The following is a 16,603-nucleotide window of genomic DNA, read 5'->3' as shown; positions in this document are numbered from 1 at the left end:
GTTGCATTGATTCGATATCTACAAAGTTGTGAGTCCTAACGGTAGATTTTTCCTAAAAGACGCTGGGTAGAAAAACGAAAAGCTGAAACGATTCCAAATAATTATACGGTAAGAATAATAAACCTTTAAAGGGACACTGAAGTGATATGTAAACATTGCGGGATTACTAGCGGAAATTGTAGTCCGGAGTCCCCAGGCCATGTTTCGACCACTCTAGGCGCGTTTACGCGATTTTATTTAGTAGAAAAATCAATTCGAAAATGCTGTCCTCCTCTCTTTACGCTCGCCCATTTTCTGTGGCGTTTTCGTGTGACGTCAGGAGGGTATGAGCTGGCAATTGGCTGCGCCACGGCTGCGCTACTGCACGGCTCCCCGGCCGACAGAGTCAGTCGGCCCAGCGTTTCGTCCGCCGGCCGCCGGCGGGTCGTCGCAATCAAGGAGGTTAAAAAAAATTCTTGGTCGCAATTCGTTCGCTTAGTTGAAACGAAGCCAGGACACGTTTGTGAATGGAAGAATGTGCCTTTCTTTACTTGGTTTGTTGTACACTGTATCTAGCTCCAAGTCAAGGTCGCTTCACACAAGCGCTCGACGCTTCGCTGACTGGTACGCCAGTAGGAAAATATAAGGCCTCTTGAAGGCGGGAGAAGAGTCAGCGAAGTCAATATAGGTACTAAGGAAATAAAATCAACTGATATTTTTACCGTCCAGGGTAAAGCTAGGGCGCGGGAAGCACGTTTTTGCGCTGGGCGAACAAGCACAGCGGCCAGTAGCACGACTACGCATCTGCGAACGCTTTTCCGTCTACGAAATGCAATTGCTAGACGTGAGCTACTGTGGAAACTCGGGCGACGCTTACTGCACGATCGCAGTACAACAAATAGTCACCTAAGCTGCTTGAAATGCCAAAATCTAAATAAAAGTGTAAACCGGTTGTACAATATATACCTTATATTAACCAGGCCTTGGCGTCCCGCTCCGTGGCTCAGTGGTCTGGGGCGCCGGGTATGTCGCCGCAAATGTTTTGCAAGTCATGAGTTCGAATCCCCGCGGGTACGTGCTTTTTTTTGTAAGTTAACTTTTTTGTTTTCCGCCGATGTTTTCTATATCGAGTTCACCTTTTTTTGGGCCGCAACGTTCATGGCTACACGAACTAGTTCACAAAACGCGCGCAGGCTGGCACTGGCGCGCTAGCGAGTTCTCGTTGGCGTGCTGTTGCCATAAGCGCCGACTGCTTGCAGGCAGTGGGCACAGGCCAGAATGAACAGACCCTTGGCCTGGTGCGAACACGCTTTTTACGATACAGGCATGAGGGAGGCAAGCTCCAAATATGGGGGAAAAGCGCATGACATTTGGGCGTCTGCGGGTACCCGGAGGGCGTTCATGCACTGCGTAGGTCTCGGCTAGTGAATGCTACGACTACAAGCCGTCCTGGGAGGCTTATCTTGTGCATTTTACAGCCGACAACATGGCAGAAGCGCGGTACGATGATTACTGAGATATTGAGAATGCCCATCCAACAACGCCATTGGTTATGTTTTACAGAACCGAAACCGAAACCGAAACTTGTGTGATTGCTAACCTTGGGCATCATCAATCACGGCGCCCCTCCTCCCAACGTCACAGCCTTAGTTGGTGCGGCCGCCGCAAACCGCGCATGGTAGTTTTTCTTCTTTCGCGCTTTGTAAAATAATTACCGATTTGTCAACCGGATAAACGATGAAAAGTGTGCTAATTTGAGCCAGTCTACGCAGTGCAAGCACAAACGGGAGCTTGACAAATTCACTTCAGTGTCCCTTTAATGTATTTAATGATTACAGTTTTTTTTCTATTTGTGCCTTTCTTCGACGTGTTAATAATTTGTTAAATTGTATGTGTTACTACCCTTTCCCCCCTATGTAATACGCTCCTGCGAGAGGGCCTGTAGGGGTAGTTTGAATAAATAAATAATGTGAATAAATAATGTGAATATCGCTGAATAATTTTTGTATGCTTCATACCTAGATGGATAATCTCATTTTAACCAAATCAGTCCTCCAACGCGATGGGCTATCTACGTCGATTAGGCAGCCTTTCCATGTGCAATTAATCCTGCATATTTTACTGCATTAATTTGTGTTCAATCGCAAATTTTATTACACTGGACACGCACCTCAAGTTACGAGCAGAGGGTCCAGGCGAGATCATTCAGAAACACACATGACAGAATACTTACAGCCCTATCTGGGCATTTATTTGAAGCTTCTTTGGCCACAGATGCTTGATAAGCATAGCGAGTTTGGTTTGAAACGTATATTCATTCCGATGGTACGGAGACGTCAGGTGACATATTGTACTAGGCATGTTCACAATATTGTTTTTTTTTTAGGTTGACGTGTTGAGTTTAAAAATTCTAGGTCTACTTTTCTGCTGTTTGTTCTAAGCAACACATTTACAGAGAAAATGGGAGATGATTCACCGGTAACTTCGCAGGTGTACAGATGTGGCCGAAATTATTGCCTGTAGGATTGACTTGACGTGAAGAGGAAGCCGCACGAAAAAGACTGCGCTTGCAATTATTTGCCTAACTCAAAACTAATATCACCTGTCATATTACTGCGAAAAGGACTTACACTATTGCGTTTTGAACGCAGAACATAATTAGCGGACGAAGAAAGTTCTGGCATCGGGATTCATGGCTCCATCGACGTACAGGATGTCAGTAATGATGACTGTGAAGGCTTTCCCGTGTATTTAGAACAAATAAGCACTTCATCAAGAGAGTTTTGAATTTTGTATTAGTCAGTGGAAACCCGAGAGGCTTTAGGAAGAATTGCCGACATTTTCATGTGGCAGAGGCCCTAACGAAGAATGACTTCTATGGTAATGAGTAACGGGGATGGCGCTTACTTACCAGAATAAGCAAGTCCATATGAAACATGAAAGTGGTAAAACGACAAAACTAGAGCAGAAATGTCTTTACAGCCTAATGCGTTTTTTCGCGTGTGGTAATAACTTTCAATATATCGCTGAATAATTTTTGTATGCTTCATACTTAGATGGATAATCTCATTTTAACCAAATCAGTCCTCCAACGCGATGGGCTGTCTACGTCGATTAGGCAGCCTTTCCATGTGCAATTAATCCTGCATATTTTACTGCATTAACTTGTGTTCAATCGCAAATTTTATTACACTGGACACGCACCTCAAGTTACGAGCAGAGGGTCCAGGCGAGATCATTCAGAAACACACATGACAGAATACTTACAGCCCTATCTGGGCATTTATTTGAAGCTTCTTTGGCCACAGATGCTTGATAAGCATAGCGAGTTTGGTTTGAAACGTATATTCATTCCGATGCGTGTCATGATGTCATAACATTTCTTGGTGAGAAAATGAACGGATATTAGTGCGGCATGAACTGCATACTGAAACAATTACGAAAATCGTTCGGTAAACTTGGGAAACAATAATAAATGCCAGATGCACACAAAGGCTCTCCCTTGATGTTTTTTTTTTGCTGGTTACATACAAACTTTGACCTGGAAGAATAAATTACTTTATACGGTTAACAAAATTTGCCCATTGGAAGAATAGATCGGTAGACCATTTGATGAACAATAAATGAAATCGACTTCCAAAAACACGTATTTGTTACCGTGACCCTATGCGTTGATTTTATTCAATTTTCCCCTGAGTATGTTTTCACTGTTGTGTGTTTTGAGTTAATAATTTATCACCGTGTTATTTCAACCCAGTGTTTCAACTCCTGGTTTGTTTTGTCGTTCAAGAGAGCCTCAGCACAAGTTTGATCCTTCATTTCCTCTTCAACCTAAAAAATAAAGAAATTACATGGTAAGAGATTCTTGTGTTATAAAAACATGTCAAAACTGGGAAAGGAATACTGGGTTTAGCAACAACCGACAATCATATCCACAAACACCTAGGTATAGGTACGCAACAGTACGCAAGCGACCGGCAGCCTCGAAGTACTTTAGTGTTCGGGTCACCACCCATCTCATACTTTGTGTGCGTCCTGTTCAAAAACATTCCCGTTCACTGCTTTAGTTATTTCAAATGATTTTTATTAAGACGTCCACACAGCATTTGACGCACGTTTTGACAGGACCTATTTCATATATCGGCCAGTTCCAAGCTTGCTAGAGGTGTGCACAAGTCGAGAACTAATTTCTCGCCTTCCCACTTTTACGCTTGTTTAGGCATGTCCGCTGCGTAAATTTACGTTTTCTTTATCGCAGTATTTCCCCATCCGCGGGGTAACAGAGTTTCGGGAACTGTATTATAGGGTTGGGTTTGGTAATCCCAGGCATGAGTATCGCCTAATGGCGGGCTAGTTGGTTATACATCGTTGGTTAGATTGCGCTGGTTAAAACACAAGACGGACTAAAAACGACACATACGCTTCACGTATGGACTGCGCACTGACAACCGTTTATTAAAATTGAAAGGACAACACTTATATACTCAAAAACCAAACAGGATATAATAAAAAACGAGATGTCAAAGAAGGGAGGGCAAGTGACGATTAGTACGTCTAAATAACATTTTGCAGTGGCACGTGTGGGCTCACAATGATTGATCCAAAAAATGACATTCCACCCTTGCATTTCACGCATCGCACATCATCCCTCGCACGCGGACAACTTTGCAAATGCCTGAAAGATCTCCCGCGTGAGTACCTCTTTTTTAATCTTAACAAAATGTTTGTTTTATCGAACTGGGCTTCACATTTGCCCCTCGCACAGTGTGCGGCCAAGTTCCCTGAGGCAGTTGCCTGCTGGCACGCATATATGTGCCTTCTTAGCCTTTCGTCGATACATCGGCCCGTTTGACCTAATGCGATAAACCCAACACGTGTGTTCGTCACTGATATGTGTCCGTCATTTCAATTTTAATAAACAGTTGTCAGTGCGCGGTCTGTGCGTCAAGTGTATGTGTCCTGTATCCTTTTTAGTCCGTCTTCTGTTTAAACCACCGCAATCCAACCACCAATACCAGGCAGTTTATGGCCACAAGAACACGCCCATTCCCCTACGATAATTGCTAGGAGAAATTACAGGTTACGCTCTTTACCAGATTACCAGACACCTTACCGTCAATAGCGAACAGTTAAGTGCTTCATTTTCGCCAATGACTGTTAGGATGGGCTACACAACATGATGATGTAGCTACACCGATAAATAGGACGAGCTCGTTACGAGTAGAACATCATCCTCTTTCCTGTACATACCGCCAGGTCACTGTTCCTGTCAGCAGGAGCACCAATGCTCTAAGTAACGCACTTCATTGTTTGTTCCGCAGTCGGCCGAAGCTAGGGCTAAACCTAAACAAACTACCGTTTCTATAATCTGGTTAGCCAGTAAACGCTTCAGATAGCATTAGTTTGACAACCAAGAAATTGCGCTCTCTACCTGGTGCACAGCTATTTTTAGTTGTGCATTGTAACTCCTCGTGTCTTGCTAACACCTTAACGATTTTGCATACCTCGACCCCTTTTTAGGGTGGTTCAATGCGTTACTTTCACATAGTTATAGGGAACGAAATTGACGAAGTGTTTTAATGAAATGAAGGCTATATATCAAGGACATCGTACCAATAAAGGCCGGATTTAAAATTTTAACCGTTTATTTGGTTTCCAGTTCGGATGTCGCTTCGATTCAATGAGGGCAAAATAATCCTTTGTTAGTGGTATGAATTATATTGGGCTGAAAACATATCGCTTCTGTTTAAATTCTGCGTTTTTTATAAATCCTCTGGCGGGACGCCCATGTTATTGCCCTCGGCAGAAAAGACAGCGTAAGTTTAATTTGTATGTGGTATTTTGAATAATTCAATTATACACCGCCGTTTTAAGTTGCAGTCACAAAATTGTACTTGTATTTTTAATACTTTTGAAATTTGCCAAGTTATCGGTGACAGCTGTTTAGTGGCAAAAAACTGACTGGTATATTCACTGTCAATACTGATAAGGTTGTTTGCTAAAAACTTCTCGTACACCTCATCAGACGAATATCAAACAGGAAAACAATAATAAAAAATGTAGGAGTTTGGCTTACGTCATCGGTTCGAATGGGCTTCATAATTCCCACCATTTGCCACAATCGAATGAACCATACGTTAACTAGCTTAGGGCCAGCAGGGGCTTGCCGGTGCTCTCCTGTAAGCGAAGACACAAAGCGTTGAGAATACTACTTCAAAAAAGCAAGGGCAACTATGCAATGAAGTGCTTAAGATTACGCATTTTGAGCACTACACTGATCTCATGATAGGGTATAACTGCCTGCAACAGGGTTATGAGTCACGCCGTAGTGGGGCGCTCTGGATTACATATGACAACCTAGTGATCATTAGCGTGCGCCGAAATCTCGACACGTTGTCGTTTTCGCTTTTCGCCTCCGTCAGCAAATCCGCCACAGCGGCTGCGATCAAACCCGTGTCCTTCGGCTCAGCTGCACAACGCCTTTGCGACTGCGACACCGCAGCGGCTGTTTTGAGAACTACACACAAACACTCGAAAGCTGAAAATGATGTGTTCGCCACGGAATAGCAAGAGAGAGAACCAATGTAATAAGCAATCAGCTGCCTGGCTTGCAAAGCTGATGAGTCTAAAATGAAGTGGCATACGTACTACAAACATATTGCGTTGCAAATGAGCTTACAATGGAAAACCTTTTCCGTACCTGTTGACAGGCTAATCATGACTCCAACAAGAACAGTTCCGATAGTGCTGAAGAGGCAGCTCCAAAAGGGAGAAAGTACAAAGATAGATGTACTTGTGTGCGAACTGTAAAGAAACATAAAAATACATGCAATTGCAACTAGCAGTCTCCTAGGAAGTATTTCTTGCATCATTTTGCATAATTTTGTAAGGGGCATCAAATCGAACTTGGTTTCTACCAGTACAAGCGATACCTGGCCATGTGAGAGGGCCAATAATATTACAAGTGACAGCGGGGTCATTAAACGTTTTAAAACCTCGACACACTATTGCTTTTTGTTGTTTGTCAACTCCACCAAAAAATGGCCGCCACGCTACGTTCGTAACCAGCAACGTTGTGCTCATTGTGGCAACGCTTTCGGCGCTGAGCCGAACAGCCAGCATATTTGATAGTTCTCCCATCTGTGCGCGTATTCGGCTAAATGCACTCAGCTTGCCCATTATTACAACCTTGAAATGTTACAGCATATTGCTTAAGGGACAGTTTTCTATGGCTAGAATAGCCTTTATTTCGAGGGTACTTGGTGGAAATTGTGTTGAAGAGGAGAAAATATCTTGTTTTATTAATAGGCCGCATATAGAGATACGTCGTATTTCACGCATATGATTAGTCGAGTTTTTCTGCTTGACGCAAGTCATTACCATTGCCCTCATGCAAATTCACACACGCTGCCCGCTGTCTATACCTCGAGGGATATCCCTACATGCCAATGTATTATGTACCACTGCCACTCTGTCGTGTGGGAGATAGAGTTCGGCTTGAGAAAGAGTGTTACTATAAACACATCCAAGAGCATTGCCCTCATAACCAACGACCAACCCGTGACTGGCTGTTAGAAACAAAAATGTAGTTTTAGCGTCTCCAGGGCTTCGTTACCTCATGGCTAGAATAGTTTTTTTTAAATAGTTGCCCTTGCATTAGGAAACAAATTGCAAATACTACCATGTATTTTATTACCTCGGCAGTGTGATATTTACCTGCTGGATAAAGACCCATCTGTGTGGTTAGCCACTTGATGCAAGTAAGTGCTGTTTACGGGGCAGTAGTCAAGTGTCGCCGGCATGCGTGGTGGTGTGGTACCGCTTCGTATTGCCTGCCACATGACGACGAGCTGGAAGACGAGCATGATCAACGTCGAAATTCCAGCTCCCTGCGTAAAGCAAAACACAAGCGGCAGCTACTTTCTTGTACCAAGCCAAAACTTAAGATATGATAAACACCGAACCTGAACACACTATTCGTGATGGTGCACCAAATGGTGACTTGCATGACGTCAGCTTAGGGACTCCGGTATTGTCGCGCCTTTACTTAATCACTTATTCTCCCAAGTGCTGCAGTTCACTTCCGCACCTACCCGATCTGGTTAGTTTAAAGGCGTGTTTTTGTTTTTTTATTGATCCGAGAAAGGTTAAACACGGAGAATATGAATCCGACAGAGGTCGACCTTGTTCTTGTCGGTTAACCTCGTGTCAGCATCGCCTGGTTTGTGCTGTTCAGTGCCAAGTGCCACATATAAACGATGTCTGAAGGTATGGACACGCCGTTCGTATCTTCTCTTCCAGCAGCTTTTAAGGAAATTAAACACAAAAGTGGGTAGCGCATATAAACCAAAACAGGCTTGCACGTGACAGCGAACCACCGACATGGCGGAAATCTCTTGAAGATTTCTTAAAGCTGTTTAAGCAAGGATTTGTTTCTGAAGTTATGCTCACAGGCATTCATTTGATCATGCTACTTCTCGGTTTTGTGTTAAACATGCTCGCTGGTGTTAAATGGTCGTTTTTGTGACACCTTCTATTGCTTGTCACGCCCTTTCGTTCAGCATGCCAATATGAGGGTTAATGCTTACTTAAGGTCTAAAGTATTCTCGTTACACAAGGCACCCTACCAGTTCAAAGCCCGCGTCGTGCCGCGTGGTCCCTGACGTCATGTTTCTGTAATGCGCAGGTGTGTTGCTACGATAGAACCTTTTCTCCAATTACGACAAACGCAACCCACAAGTTTGAGACTCCTATGGTTGGGTATATATCAGATTTATTTTGGTAGGACGCACCAGGCGAAGTGAGAATAGTGACGACTGAATGAATACACTGAATACATCATCATGATCGATGTGCCTCAAAAATTAGAGTAATTTACATTTATTTATGGCTTGTAACCTACACTTGGTAATGCCGGTTTGGAAACAGTTCTGCTGCGTACCCACGCCAGCTGCAACCCCAATGCAGCGCCAGGCTGTTTGAAACTTGGTGGCTATCTGCTAAAACCTGCGGGGCCTAAAACGTGCACATCATTATCGTCCTGTTTATCACCTCTTTTGGTTGTTGTAGAGGCATCAGAATATGACTGATACGCGGTATTTGCTTTTTTGTCGCGAAAACGTTAGACCTCCGCAGAAGCTTTTTGACGGGCTACGCGCTTATGTACCACGATTCCTCATGTGTGTCGAATCAAACATTTTATTGCGTTTTTCTAACTCCATTTCAAAGCTACTATTTTTGAGATAAAAACAGCTCTGTTAAACTAGATAGAAGGATGAAAATGTTTTCGCATAGCGCAGTCTTGGAGACGCATAGGTATTGCAGAATTTTCTTTGGTATTCCCCACGCTTACTAAATGCCAGCGTATTTTGTGTGGGCCCCGTAATAGAACAACGCACAAATGCAGCTAACTCGTTCCGGGAAGTGCACCACATCAGAACTTTTTCCTGGGCCACACCCGTCTCAGAGGCACGTAAACCATTTGACGATCCCGAATTTAACATACGCGAGAGCGGGTTTCTTTGTAGGATTAGATCTTGGAATATGCCGACATACTAACTCTTAATTTAGATAGGGAGTTTCTGTCTGGAAGGTTGCGATTACTTTATGATTTAATTGCGCCACCAGTGTCCGGTAAGTAAATGCAATTACTTCTGCAAAAGCGGAAGATTTAAACAAGAATTATTGTACCGAATTTAACAACATGCAACGCTCTCTGCTTTGCATGTTTTACACCCTTGACTTACCTGCTTTTATTTCGGCTGTATATTTACTCTTCTCGCCCTTAGAACATTAGAACGGCCAAAGCAGCATCCATCGAATATAGCTTTCGCAAAAACAAACGCTGCGCTAGCCTAATTAAGCAGCCATACAAGCCTTTTTAAGCAAATAAAATACCTCCACGTTCTCATCCGGTATTTGATAATGTACATCAGTTAAAAGGGTCTATAAAAATGATGGAAGCTCACACTGACGAGTAAGACTTGACTGTAGTGCAGCTGTACGCAACTTTCACAACCACCACGAAGGTTTAAGTCCACGATTGCAGCTGATTTACTTCGTTTCATTGGTTCAACGACCTTTATCATTGTTGTTATAAGTGCGAGCTTTTACTTTTGGGGGAGTGCTAGTCATTGGACATCATCTTGGAGGGGCGTACAGATGACGTGTCGTTTTAGTTCCGAGCAGGTTTGCCACGATTACAGCGAACACCAGAGTTTTTTTTTTCTTTTTTTCCGATCTGGGCTAATCTCCCTAAGTGAATATGCTTGGCTTGACAAAAGTGCGCCGGGAGACGCTTGGTGGTCGCCGCGACGCACGCACACACGACCGCTCGGTATTTTCTTGGTTTTTTTAACTGCCGGGTGGTCGCTGCAATCTTGGCCGATCTCCATGAGTGGGTACGCTTGGCTTGACGAACGTTCGCAGGGGTACGCTTGGCTTGACGAACGTTCGCAGGGGTACGCTTGGCTTGACGAACGTTCGCACGGGTACGCTTGGCTTGACGAACGTTCGCAGGGGTACGCTTGGCTTGACGAACGTTCGCAGGGGGCGCTAGGTGGTCGTCGCGAGGCACGCACACACGAGCGCTAGGCATTTTTGATTTACGTGGTTCTGTTAACTCCCTGGCGGTCACCGCGAGGTCCGCGTTTACGTGTGCGTCCTCGGCAATTTCTGGGTATTTTAACTGCGAACACGAAAAATTACGATTTGCTAAACAGCTTCGCGGTTAAAAATAACCTTACATTCCTCCCTCCTACGTTCCTCAACTTGCAATAACTTCATATCAAGATCTCGTGCGCAAAAGCTACAGAGCTTCGTTCAACCACACCGAACTGATGTTGCAACAGTTTTTCGGCGGGAAGTAGAAAAAAAGGATTTCGAGAAAAGGGACCACAGTCCCGCTCATTTGGCATGCCGTGAACGACCACAGAAATAAACTGCAGTGTGCTGCCAAAACCTGTGGGGCTGGATACAAGGGCAGAAATAAGAATCTAAAACAGGCGGCTATGGACGATAGCATTTTATTGTGAGGAAACAGAGGTGTACGTGTAGCAAAGCATTATGCGTGGCATTTAGCCTGTAGCTTTACAATGTGCGGTTCTTGTTTTACAGCACATGAAAGGTTGTGTAAAACCAGAACAATTTACAGAACCTGCAGCCGTACATTCTAACAGACATGCACCGGTACGTACCCTCTCGGAGGCGTTAAACAGAACGTATCACACCGTTCGCATCTAGGATGTCTTTCTCGCTGCGTCAGACCAAGAATATTTGGTACACTCAAGGTTGTATGTATTCTAGTATAACTTTACTTTTTAGCGGCCCATTACGATTCCCACTTGGCATAATATTTAGGTTAGTGCTCTAGTGAAACGTGCTAAATACAACCAATAGAAGATAAACAGAACTGAAATTTTGTGCTTCACAATGGTCAAGAAAAGAGCCGAGTACAACGAGTTCCCCAGTGTTGAGGAGTGAAAAAACTCTGCAATAAACGAGTCTTACATATTTCGCATCATTTGCAAAATGAGAAAATTTTAATGTAAGTAACGTGGCGGGCATCAGTACATAAGTAAAATATGTTGTGGCGATTGTAATTGTTATGAGCTGAAAATGTAAGGCGAATACTACAAATGGGTTCTCTACGAATTACGATTAGATTTAAGGGCAGGGTAAGGGTCTGGCTAACCATCGCGATCCTTTCATTTCACATTCGCAATTTTGTGGGCTCGTTAAATGTAGCATAAATACATGACAGATCGACTTTCCTTCGGCTGCCGAGTATGTGATGCCACTGCTGGGCAGGCTAGCGAACTCGCAATTTTAGCCTCGCAGCCTTGTAGCCTGGCTTCCCGTTGTTAGGGAACATTTTATAGGCACAACACCTCACGCACATCTGGCATCGTTGTTCCGCATGATAGCATGATGGTTACGCGCAACTACATCGCTTCTCAACTTATTGTTGTTTTTACATACTGCAGCTTAGCCTAATGGGAACAGAGATGTGTCTTGTGCGAGGAATCCTCCGTTCTTTGCTCTACATCGCGAAGTTTTTTCATTCCCCTAGTACCTATTCTGAAGCACGCAAAAAAAAGCCTTCACAAACCATAACTACGAATCTGTAGGTAGTATCTCAAGTGTCAAAGCATTGTCCTTTCTTTTTTCATGGTGGTAATTTTAGAAAAATAGTTTAAACTTCGCGGTAAAGTTTCTGTTCGGTAGCAACCAAGAAGTTGTTTTCTTCAATCCACCAATCACAACGTGTGGCTTTTGGGGGCAAAACTTTGTAATTAAAGCTTTGTTAACGTAGGCTAGAGACAATTCTTAAAGCAAAGCTTGGTAGCTCTACCAGCCAATGGTTCTTTCGTGGCGTGCGGGACAATGAACTCCAAACGTGTCAGATGCGGCGGCTGGAGAGGGGGTGGGGGGCGCAAGGTTTCACTCACGCAGAAAACTAGAAATGGTGCGGCGAATTACCCAGCGTTCCCCGCGCGGAAGTGCCTGCTCGCCGGCGACATGGTCGGTGGTACGGCTTTGTCGTCTGCTCTAGCGATAGTTGTTTTGGGCCTGTTTTGGCGCATCTTCACGTCCAATGCATGGGGCCTCCGCACGGCTTTATTAACTTGTTCGACAGTACCTCCAGGGTAACCCTCACCCGGCGGAATTAGGCAATCGTACTGCAAACATACGCTAAGCTTTGGTTTGCAGGGCGGGAAGACAAAATGTAAAAACCACATACAAACCACATCTGGCCGCTTGAGAAATGCCACCTTTCGCGCAATCCGTGCCACGAATGGGGCTTCATTTTCTAAATTGGTGATTACCAATTTGGTTGTGCTTTAAAAGGTATTTTAAAAGGCTAAAGTAGTAACTAGTTCCGATAAATAGCTATTATAAAAGTTTCCTCAGCTTTCTCACAATTCTCAAACTTAGTAAAGTAACTAGCTTAAGTCGATATAAATGGGAAACACTAAGCTGACATGCCGAATTGTTTCGGTGTCTCCGGATGTGTCGCGCGGTGGTGTAGCCCCAAGCTAGCAGATAAGGATGGCTAGGTTCTGCTGTTTCACCCTTCGAAAGGTGCTCCTCTCCGTATTCTCTCACTTCCGACTCACGGCTGGCCTACAGCGTCGGCGTCGCCCGCCTCTCTAGCCTGCCGTGGCCTACGTTGTTGCTGCGTTGAGGACGCCGCCCCGCGAATTACAGGTAGCGGCTGGAAGAATCTCTGGCTTCACTCGTTGCAGAGCCACGTAGGTGAATTCAAGAGACGTCGCATGAGAAATTGTTATGGGTGTCATTTAAAGCTTTGCTCTCCAACCGCCTTCACAGCGTGGATTGGAGCCAATTTTCTTCTTTTATCGGAGCAGGGATGCGACGAGACGCCAGAAAATGTGATTTACTAGTGCTTTCACACTTCTGAGCATGGCATTCGAGGGAACTCTGTCGCTGATGTAAAAGACCACTCCCGCAACCGGCTCCTACATGTCAACATCACTTCAGACTATAAGAATTCCGGATTCTCGTATTCAATTCGGATTATTCGCACCAACGCCACATAAAGTATGTGGAAGCGAAACCGAGAACGCTTCCAAAACCTTACGCTGAGATTTTATGTCATTATTTTTTGTGGTTGAATTTGGACAGGTTTGCTGTAGAATGTTGCCGATAAAATTGCCGAAGGCTATCGAATAGCAGATGAGTACGTATTAAAGGAGTACTGGCACTAAATTTCTCGCTTTCGGTTTTTATGCTGTAAGGGATACCTAGTGGTCCAGTAATTACAAATATCGAACCAAAAGCGGTCCGCCGACAGCGTAGAATTAATTATAACGCATTTATTCCAATCAGTTTCGAATTTGGTCTTCGCGCGACAAACAGCCGTTCAAATGCAGGACGGCGAATCTTACGTCATGGTTTCCGTGACGTCAGGAACGTTTGCCGCATCGTCTGCTACGGTTGCACAGGGTCCACACTCGCCCGCGCAGTTGACATGTCTGAATCGTCAAACTCGCTGAGTCGTTGTCACCCGACAGACAGAACAGACAGACAGAACAACTTTATTTGGCCAGGTGATTAGGCCGGTGACGACTTCGCCGTCATCCGTTTTTTAATATTACTGCCACTCCAACCGGCGCAGACCGTGAGCAACAGCTTTTCGCCACTCTTCTAATAAATCTGATCACGAAAAAGATGTTCCACATGCGAGAAAGTAGATGTTAGTGCAGTGAAAAATTGTGCAAGGGGTTATTATCAGCGCTGAATTCAAAAGCGGCGTTCAGATATTTGCCGCGATGTTAAGCCTACGCTGACCGGAAGCGGAGGTTCGGCGCCCCGACCCAGCACTGCCGGCACTGCGGTGCGGCGAGTGGCCGAAACATGGCGCCACCTGCGCGCTAGAATCAAAACAGGCCACGGCACATGTCATGGTCACCGATCGTTCAAAGAGCAATTATCGCCAAAATTAAGCTCCACATGCGAAAAAGGGGATTATACTGTGGTGAAAAGTTGTGTAAGGGATGGTCATTCGCAGTTGTACAGATAGCGGCCACGATACTAAGCCTAAAGTTCCCAACACCCAAGCTGAACCGAGCAACGCCGAATCCGCTGGCTTGGGCGACAGTTCTTGCGGCCGCCGCCGCGCACGAACTCAGTCCACGTTTAGCGCTGCATGTCGTCGCGTGTAAAATAATGCATCTTGGCGTCGTCGTCGATTTGCTCAGACGAACTCCACGAGCAGTACTTCGCATTCCGCGAGCTTGCCATAGCACAACTTGGGCGACCTCGACACCGCGCACTACGCGGTGCCGGCACCGCGCAGTTTTCGGCACCAGTGCAAGAAAATATCATGCGCCGGCCATCAATTGAAGAGCAAAAACGTCGAACACGCAAAGTGCGCAAAGTTTACAAGCATTGCTCACACGTCTCCTGCCCAAACGAATACCACCGACAACAGCAGCTCAGGATATCGTTTCCGGTTCCAAAACGACTATATGACGTCACCCTGAACCGGCCAGACACGTCGGACCATGTTTCGTCACGCCAAAGCGATTTCGCTAGTGGTGCCGATTTGTGGAAGCTCGCGGCCGGGTCAATCAAAATTGATTTTAGATGTGATTTCGGCCTCGGATCGCTGCAAAAATTTCTGTGAGGCATCTGTACAAACTACTGAAGCCAATTATATCCTTTTTTAGGCGTCAAAATTTAGTGTCAGTACTCCTTAAACTCTTAAATAAGCAACGTGTGAGACGTACCTTTGAGTGTACGAAGGGAAATGCAACAGCCAGTAAAAGGAGGCCGACGAATGGACCTGTCGCTACGGCGGACACCATAAGAATAACCTGTAGGGAAATAGAAAAACGAGGTAAATTATTTGCACTTTACCAACAATAAGAATCATTACTACAGCATGCTATACCCAAAGACACCATACAGGTTGGAACCTATAGCCGTGTAACAATTCAACTGAACAAAATATTCAAGGCGCTGACTTTATGCACACTTTATAAACTTCTCTTGAAAGCATAAAACGAAATTTTATATTAAATTTTAAATTGCAGAAACAATAAAGACAAAATTTTAGGAACCTTGCTTAGGCTACTTTCCTACATACTGAGGCTCTCTAAAGCCGGCTTCACTGCTACATACAGGTGCCTCGCTAGGAAGACCTATTTAGACGTGATATGAGCAGCCAATCTAGAAACTTTCAGCTATAAAGCTCCTCTGCGGCGCGTCACCCCTTCCAGTTGCCCGCTTGGCGGCGTGCTCGGCACGGTAAGCGTAGGGTAGAGTGTACTAGAAGTTCTAGTGCTAGAGTGTACTAGAGTGTACTAGAAGTACTAGAAGTTCTAGGCTGCCTCGATTCCCGCACGTCAGCCATACTGTGGCGCTGGCATCGAGGCACTCTAGGGAGCCTCGATGCCAGCGCTGGACGCACGGAAATTGAGGCACCTAGGTCGGCCTGGTCTGCGCGCACCTGAACGCCACCTATCGCGTTAAACAACACGTTGCAGTAGGTCCTACTTGGGAATTGTTCGTTCGCCTTCACATTGTGATCCCGAAATGCACGTGTATGTGGTATGTCTGCTAACATTCAGCGTCGCTTTGCTGTACTGGTTGTAACAGTGACAACAGTTCAGCGTGATCTAGGAAAAAAAAGCATTTCTTTAATCTCCCCAGGAACCTATGACGCCTTCAAGACTGGCAGCGCTCCTTGCGGAGATATATTTTGGGACGCTTCCGATCACATTGAGCAACGGAAAATTTCGTAACCTGATTGTGGAAACCACGAATTCCCAGCTGCCCCTCATGGCTACAAGGAAGCATTACTATTAGAGATGACAGCTACCTCGAGAATGAAGTGCGCCTGCTTTGACCCGACGAAACTGGGAGCCTAGACCAACTTTTCTATAAAACAGTATCAATCAACGTTCCTTGTACCCTCTTGTACTCTTTGTTTGCGCAAAAAGAAATGCACCCGCTGTTTTTTAGCACATATTTCCTGTTGGGACAGTTCCTGTACTAATTTAGACGCCCCACTATCGGGCATATGGCATCGTCAGAGGCTGCTGGGACCTAATACACAATGCAAAAGGATGCTTCTTGACGTAGCAAGGAAACATTT

General features: G+C 45.0%; 1 protein-coding gene across 1 annotated transcript in view; it reads right to left on the bottom strand.

Annotated features, from left to right (window-relative positions):
• Positions 1–3,266: 3,266 nt before the first annotated feature.
• LOC144152205 (sodium-coupled monocarboxylate transporter 2-like) overlaps positions 3,267–16,603 on the bottom strand; it is a 39,452-nt gene continuing 26,115 nt past the window's right edge. Inside the window, exons 11-15 of the mRNA XM_077683438.1 lie at positions 15,234–15,320; positions 7,696–7,868; positions 6,680–6,783; positions 6,056–6,156; positions 3,267–3,810 (exon numbers count right to left, since the gene is read on the bottom strand). Of these exons, the coding sequence (XP_077539564.1) occupies positions 3,715–3,810; positions 6,056–6,156; positions 6,680–6,783; positions 7,696–7,868; positions 15,234–15,320 (561 nt within the window). The 3' untranslated portion in view covers positions 3,267–3,714. The remainder of the gene's footprint in view (positions 3,811–6,055; positions 6,157–6,679; positions 6,784–7,695; positions 7,869–15,233; positions 15,321–16,603) is intronic.

The sequence above is a fragment of the Haemaphysalis longicornis genome, unplaced genomic scaffold, assembly GCF_048455015.1.
Source record: "Haemaphysalis longicornis isolate Haplotype H1 unplaced genomic scaffold, Haemaphysalis longicornis Haplotype H1 scaffold_9, whole genome shotgun sequence".
Classification (NCBI taxonomy): domain Eukaryota; kingdom Metazoa; phylum Arthropoda; class Arachnida; order Ixodida; family Ixodidae; genus Haemaphysalis; species Haemaphysalis longicornis.
This window is presented reverse-complemented; position numbering and strand designations above follow the sequence as displayed.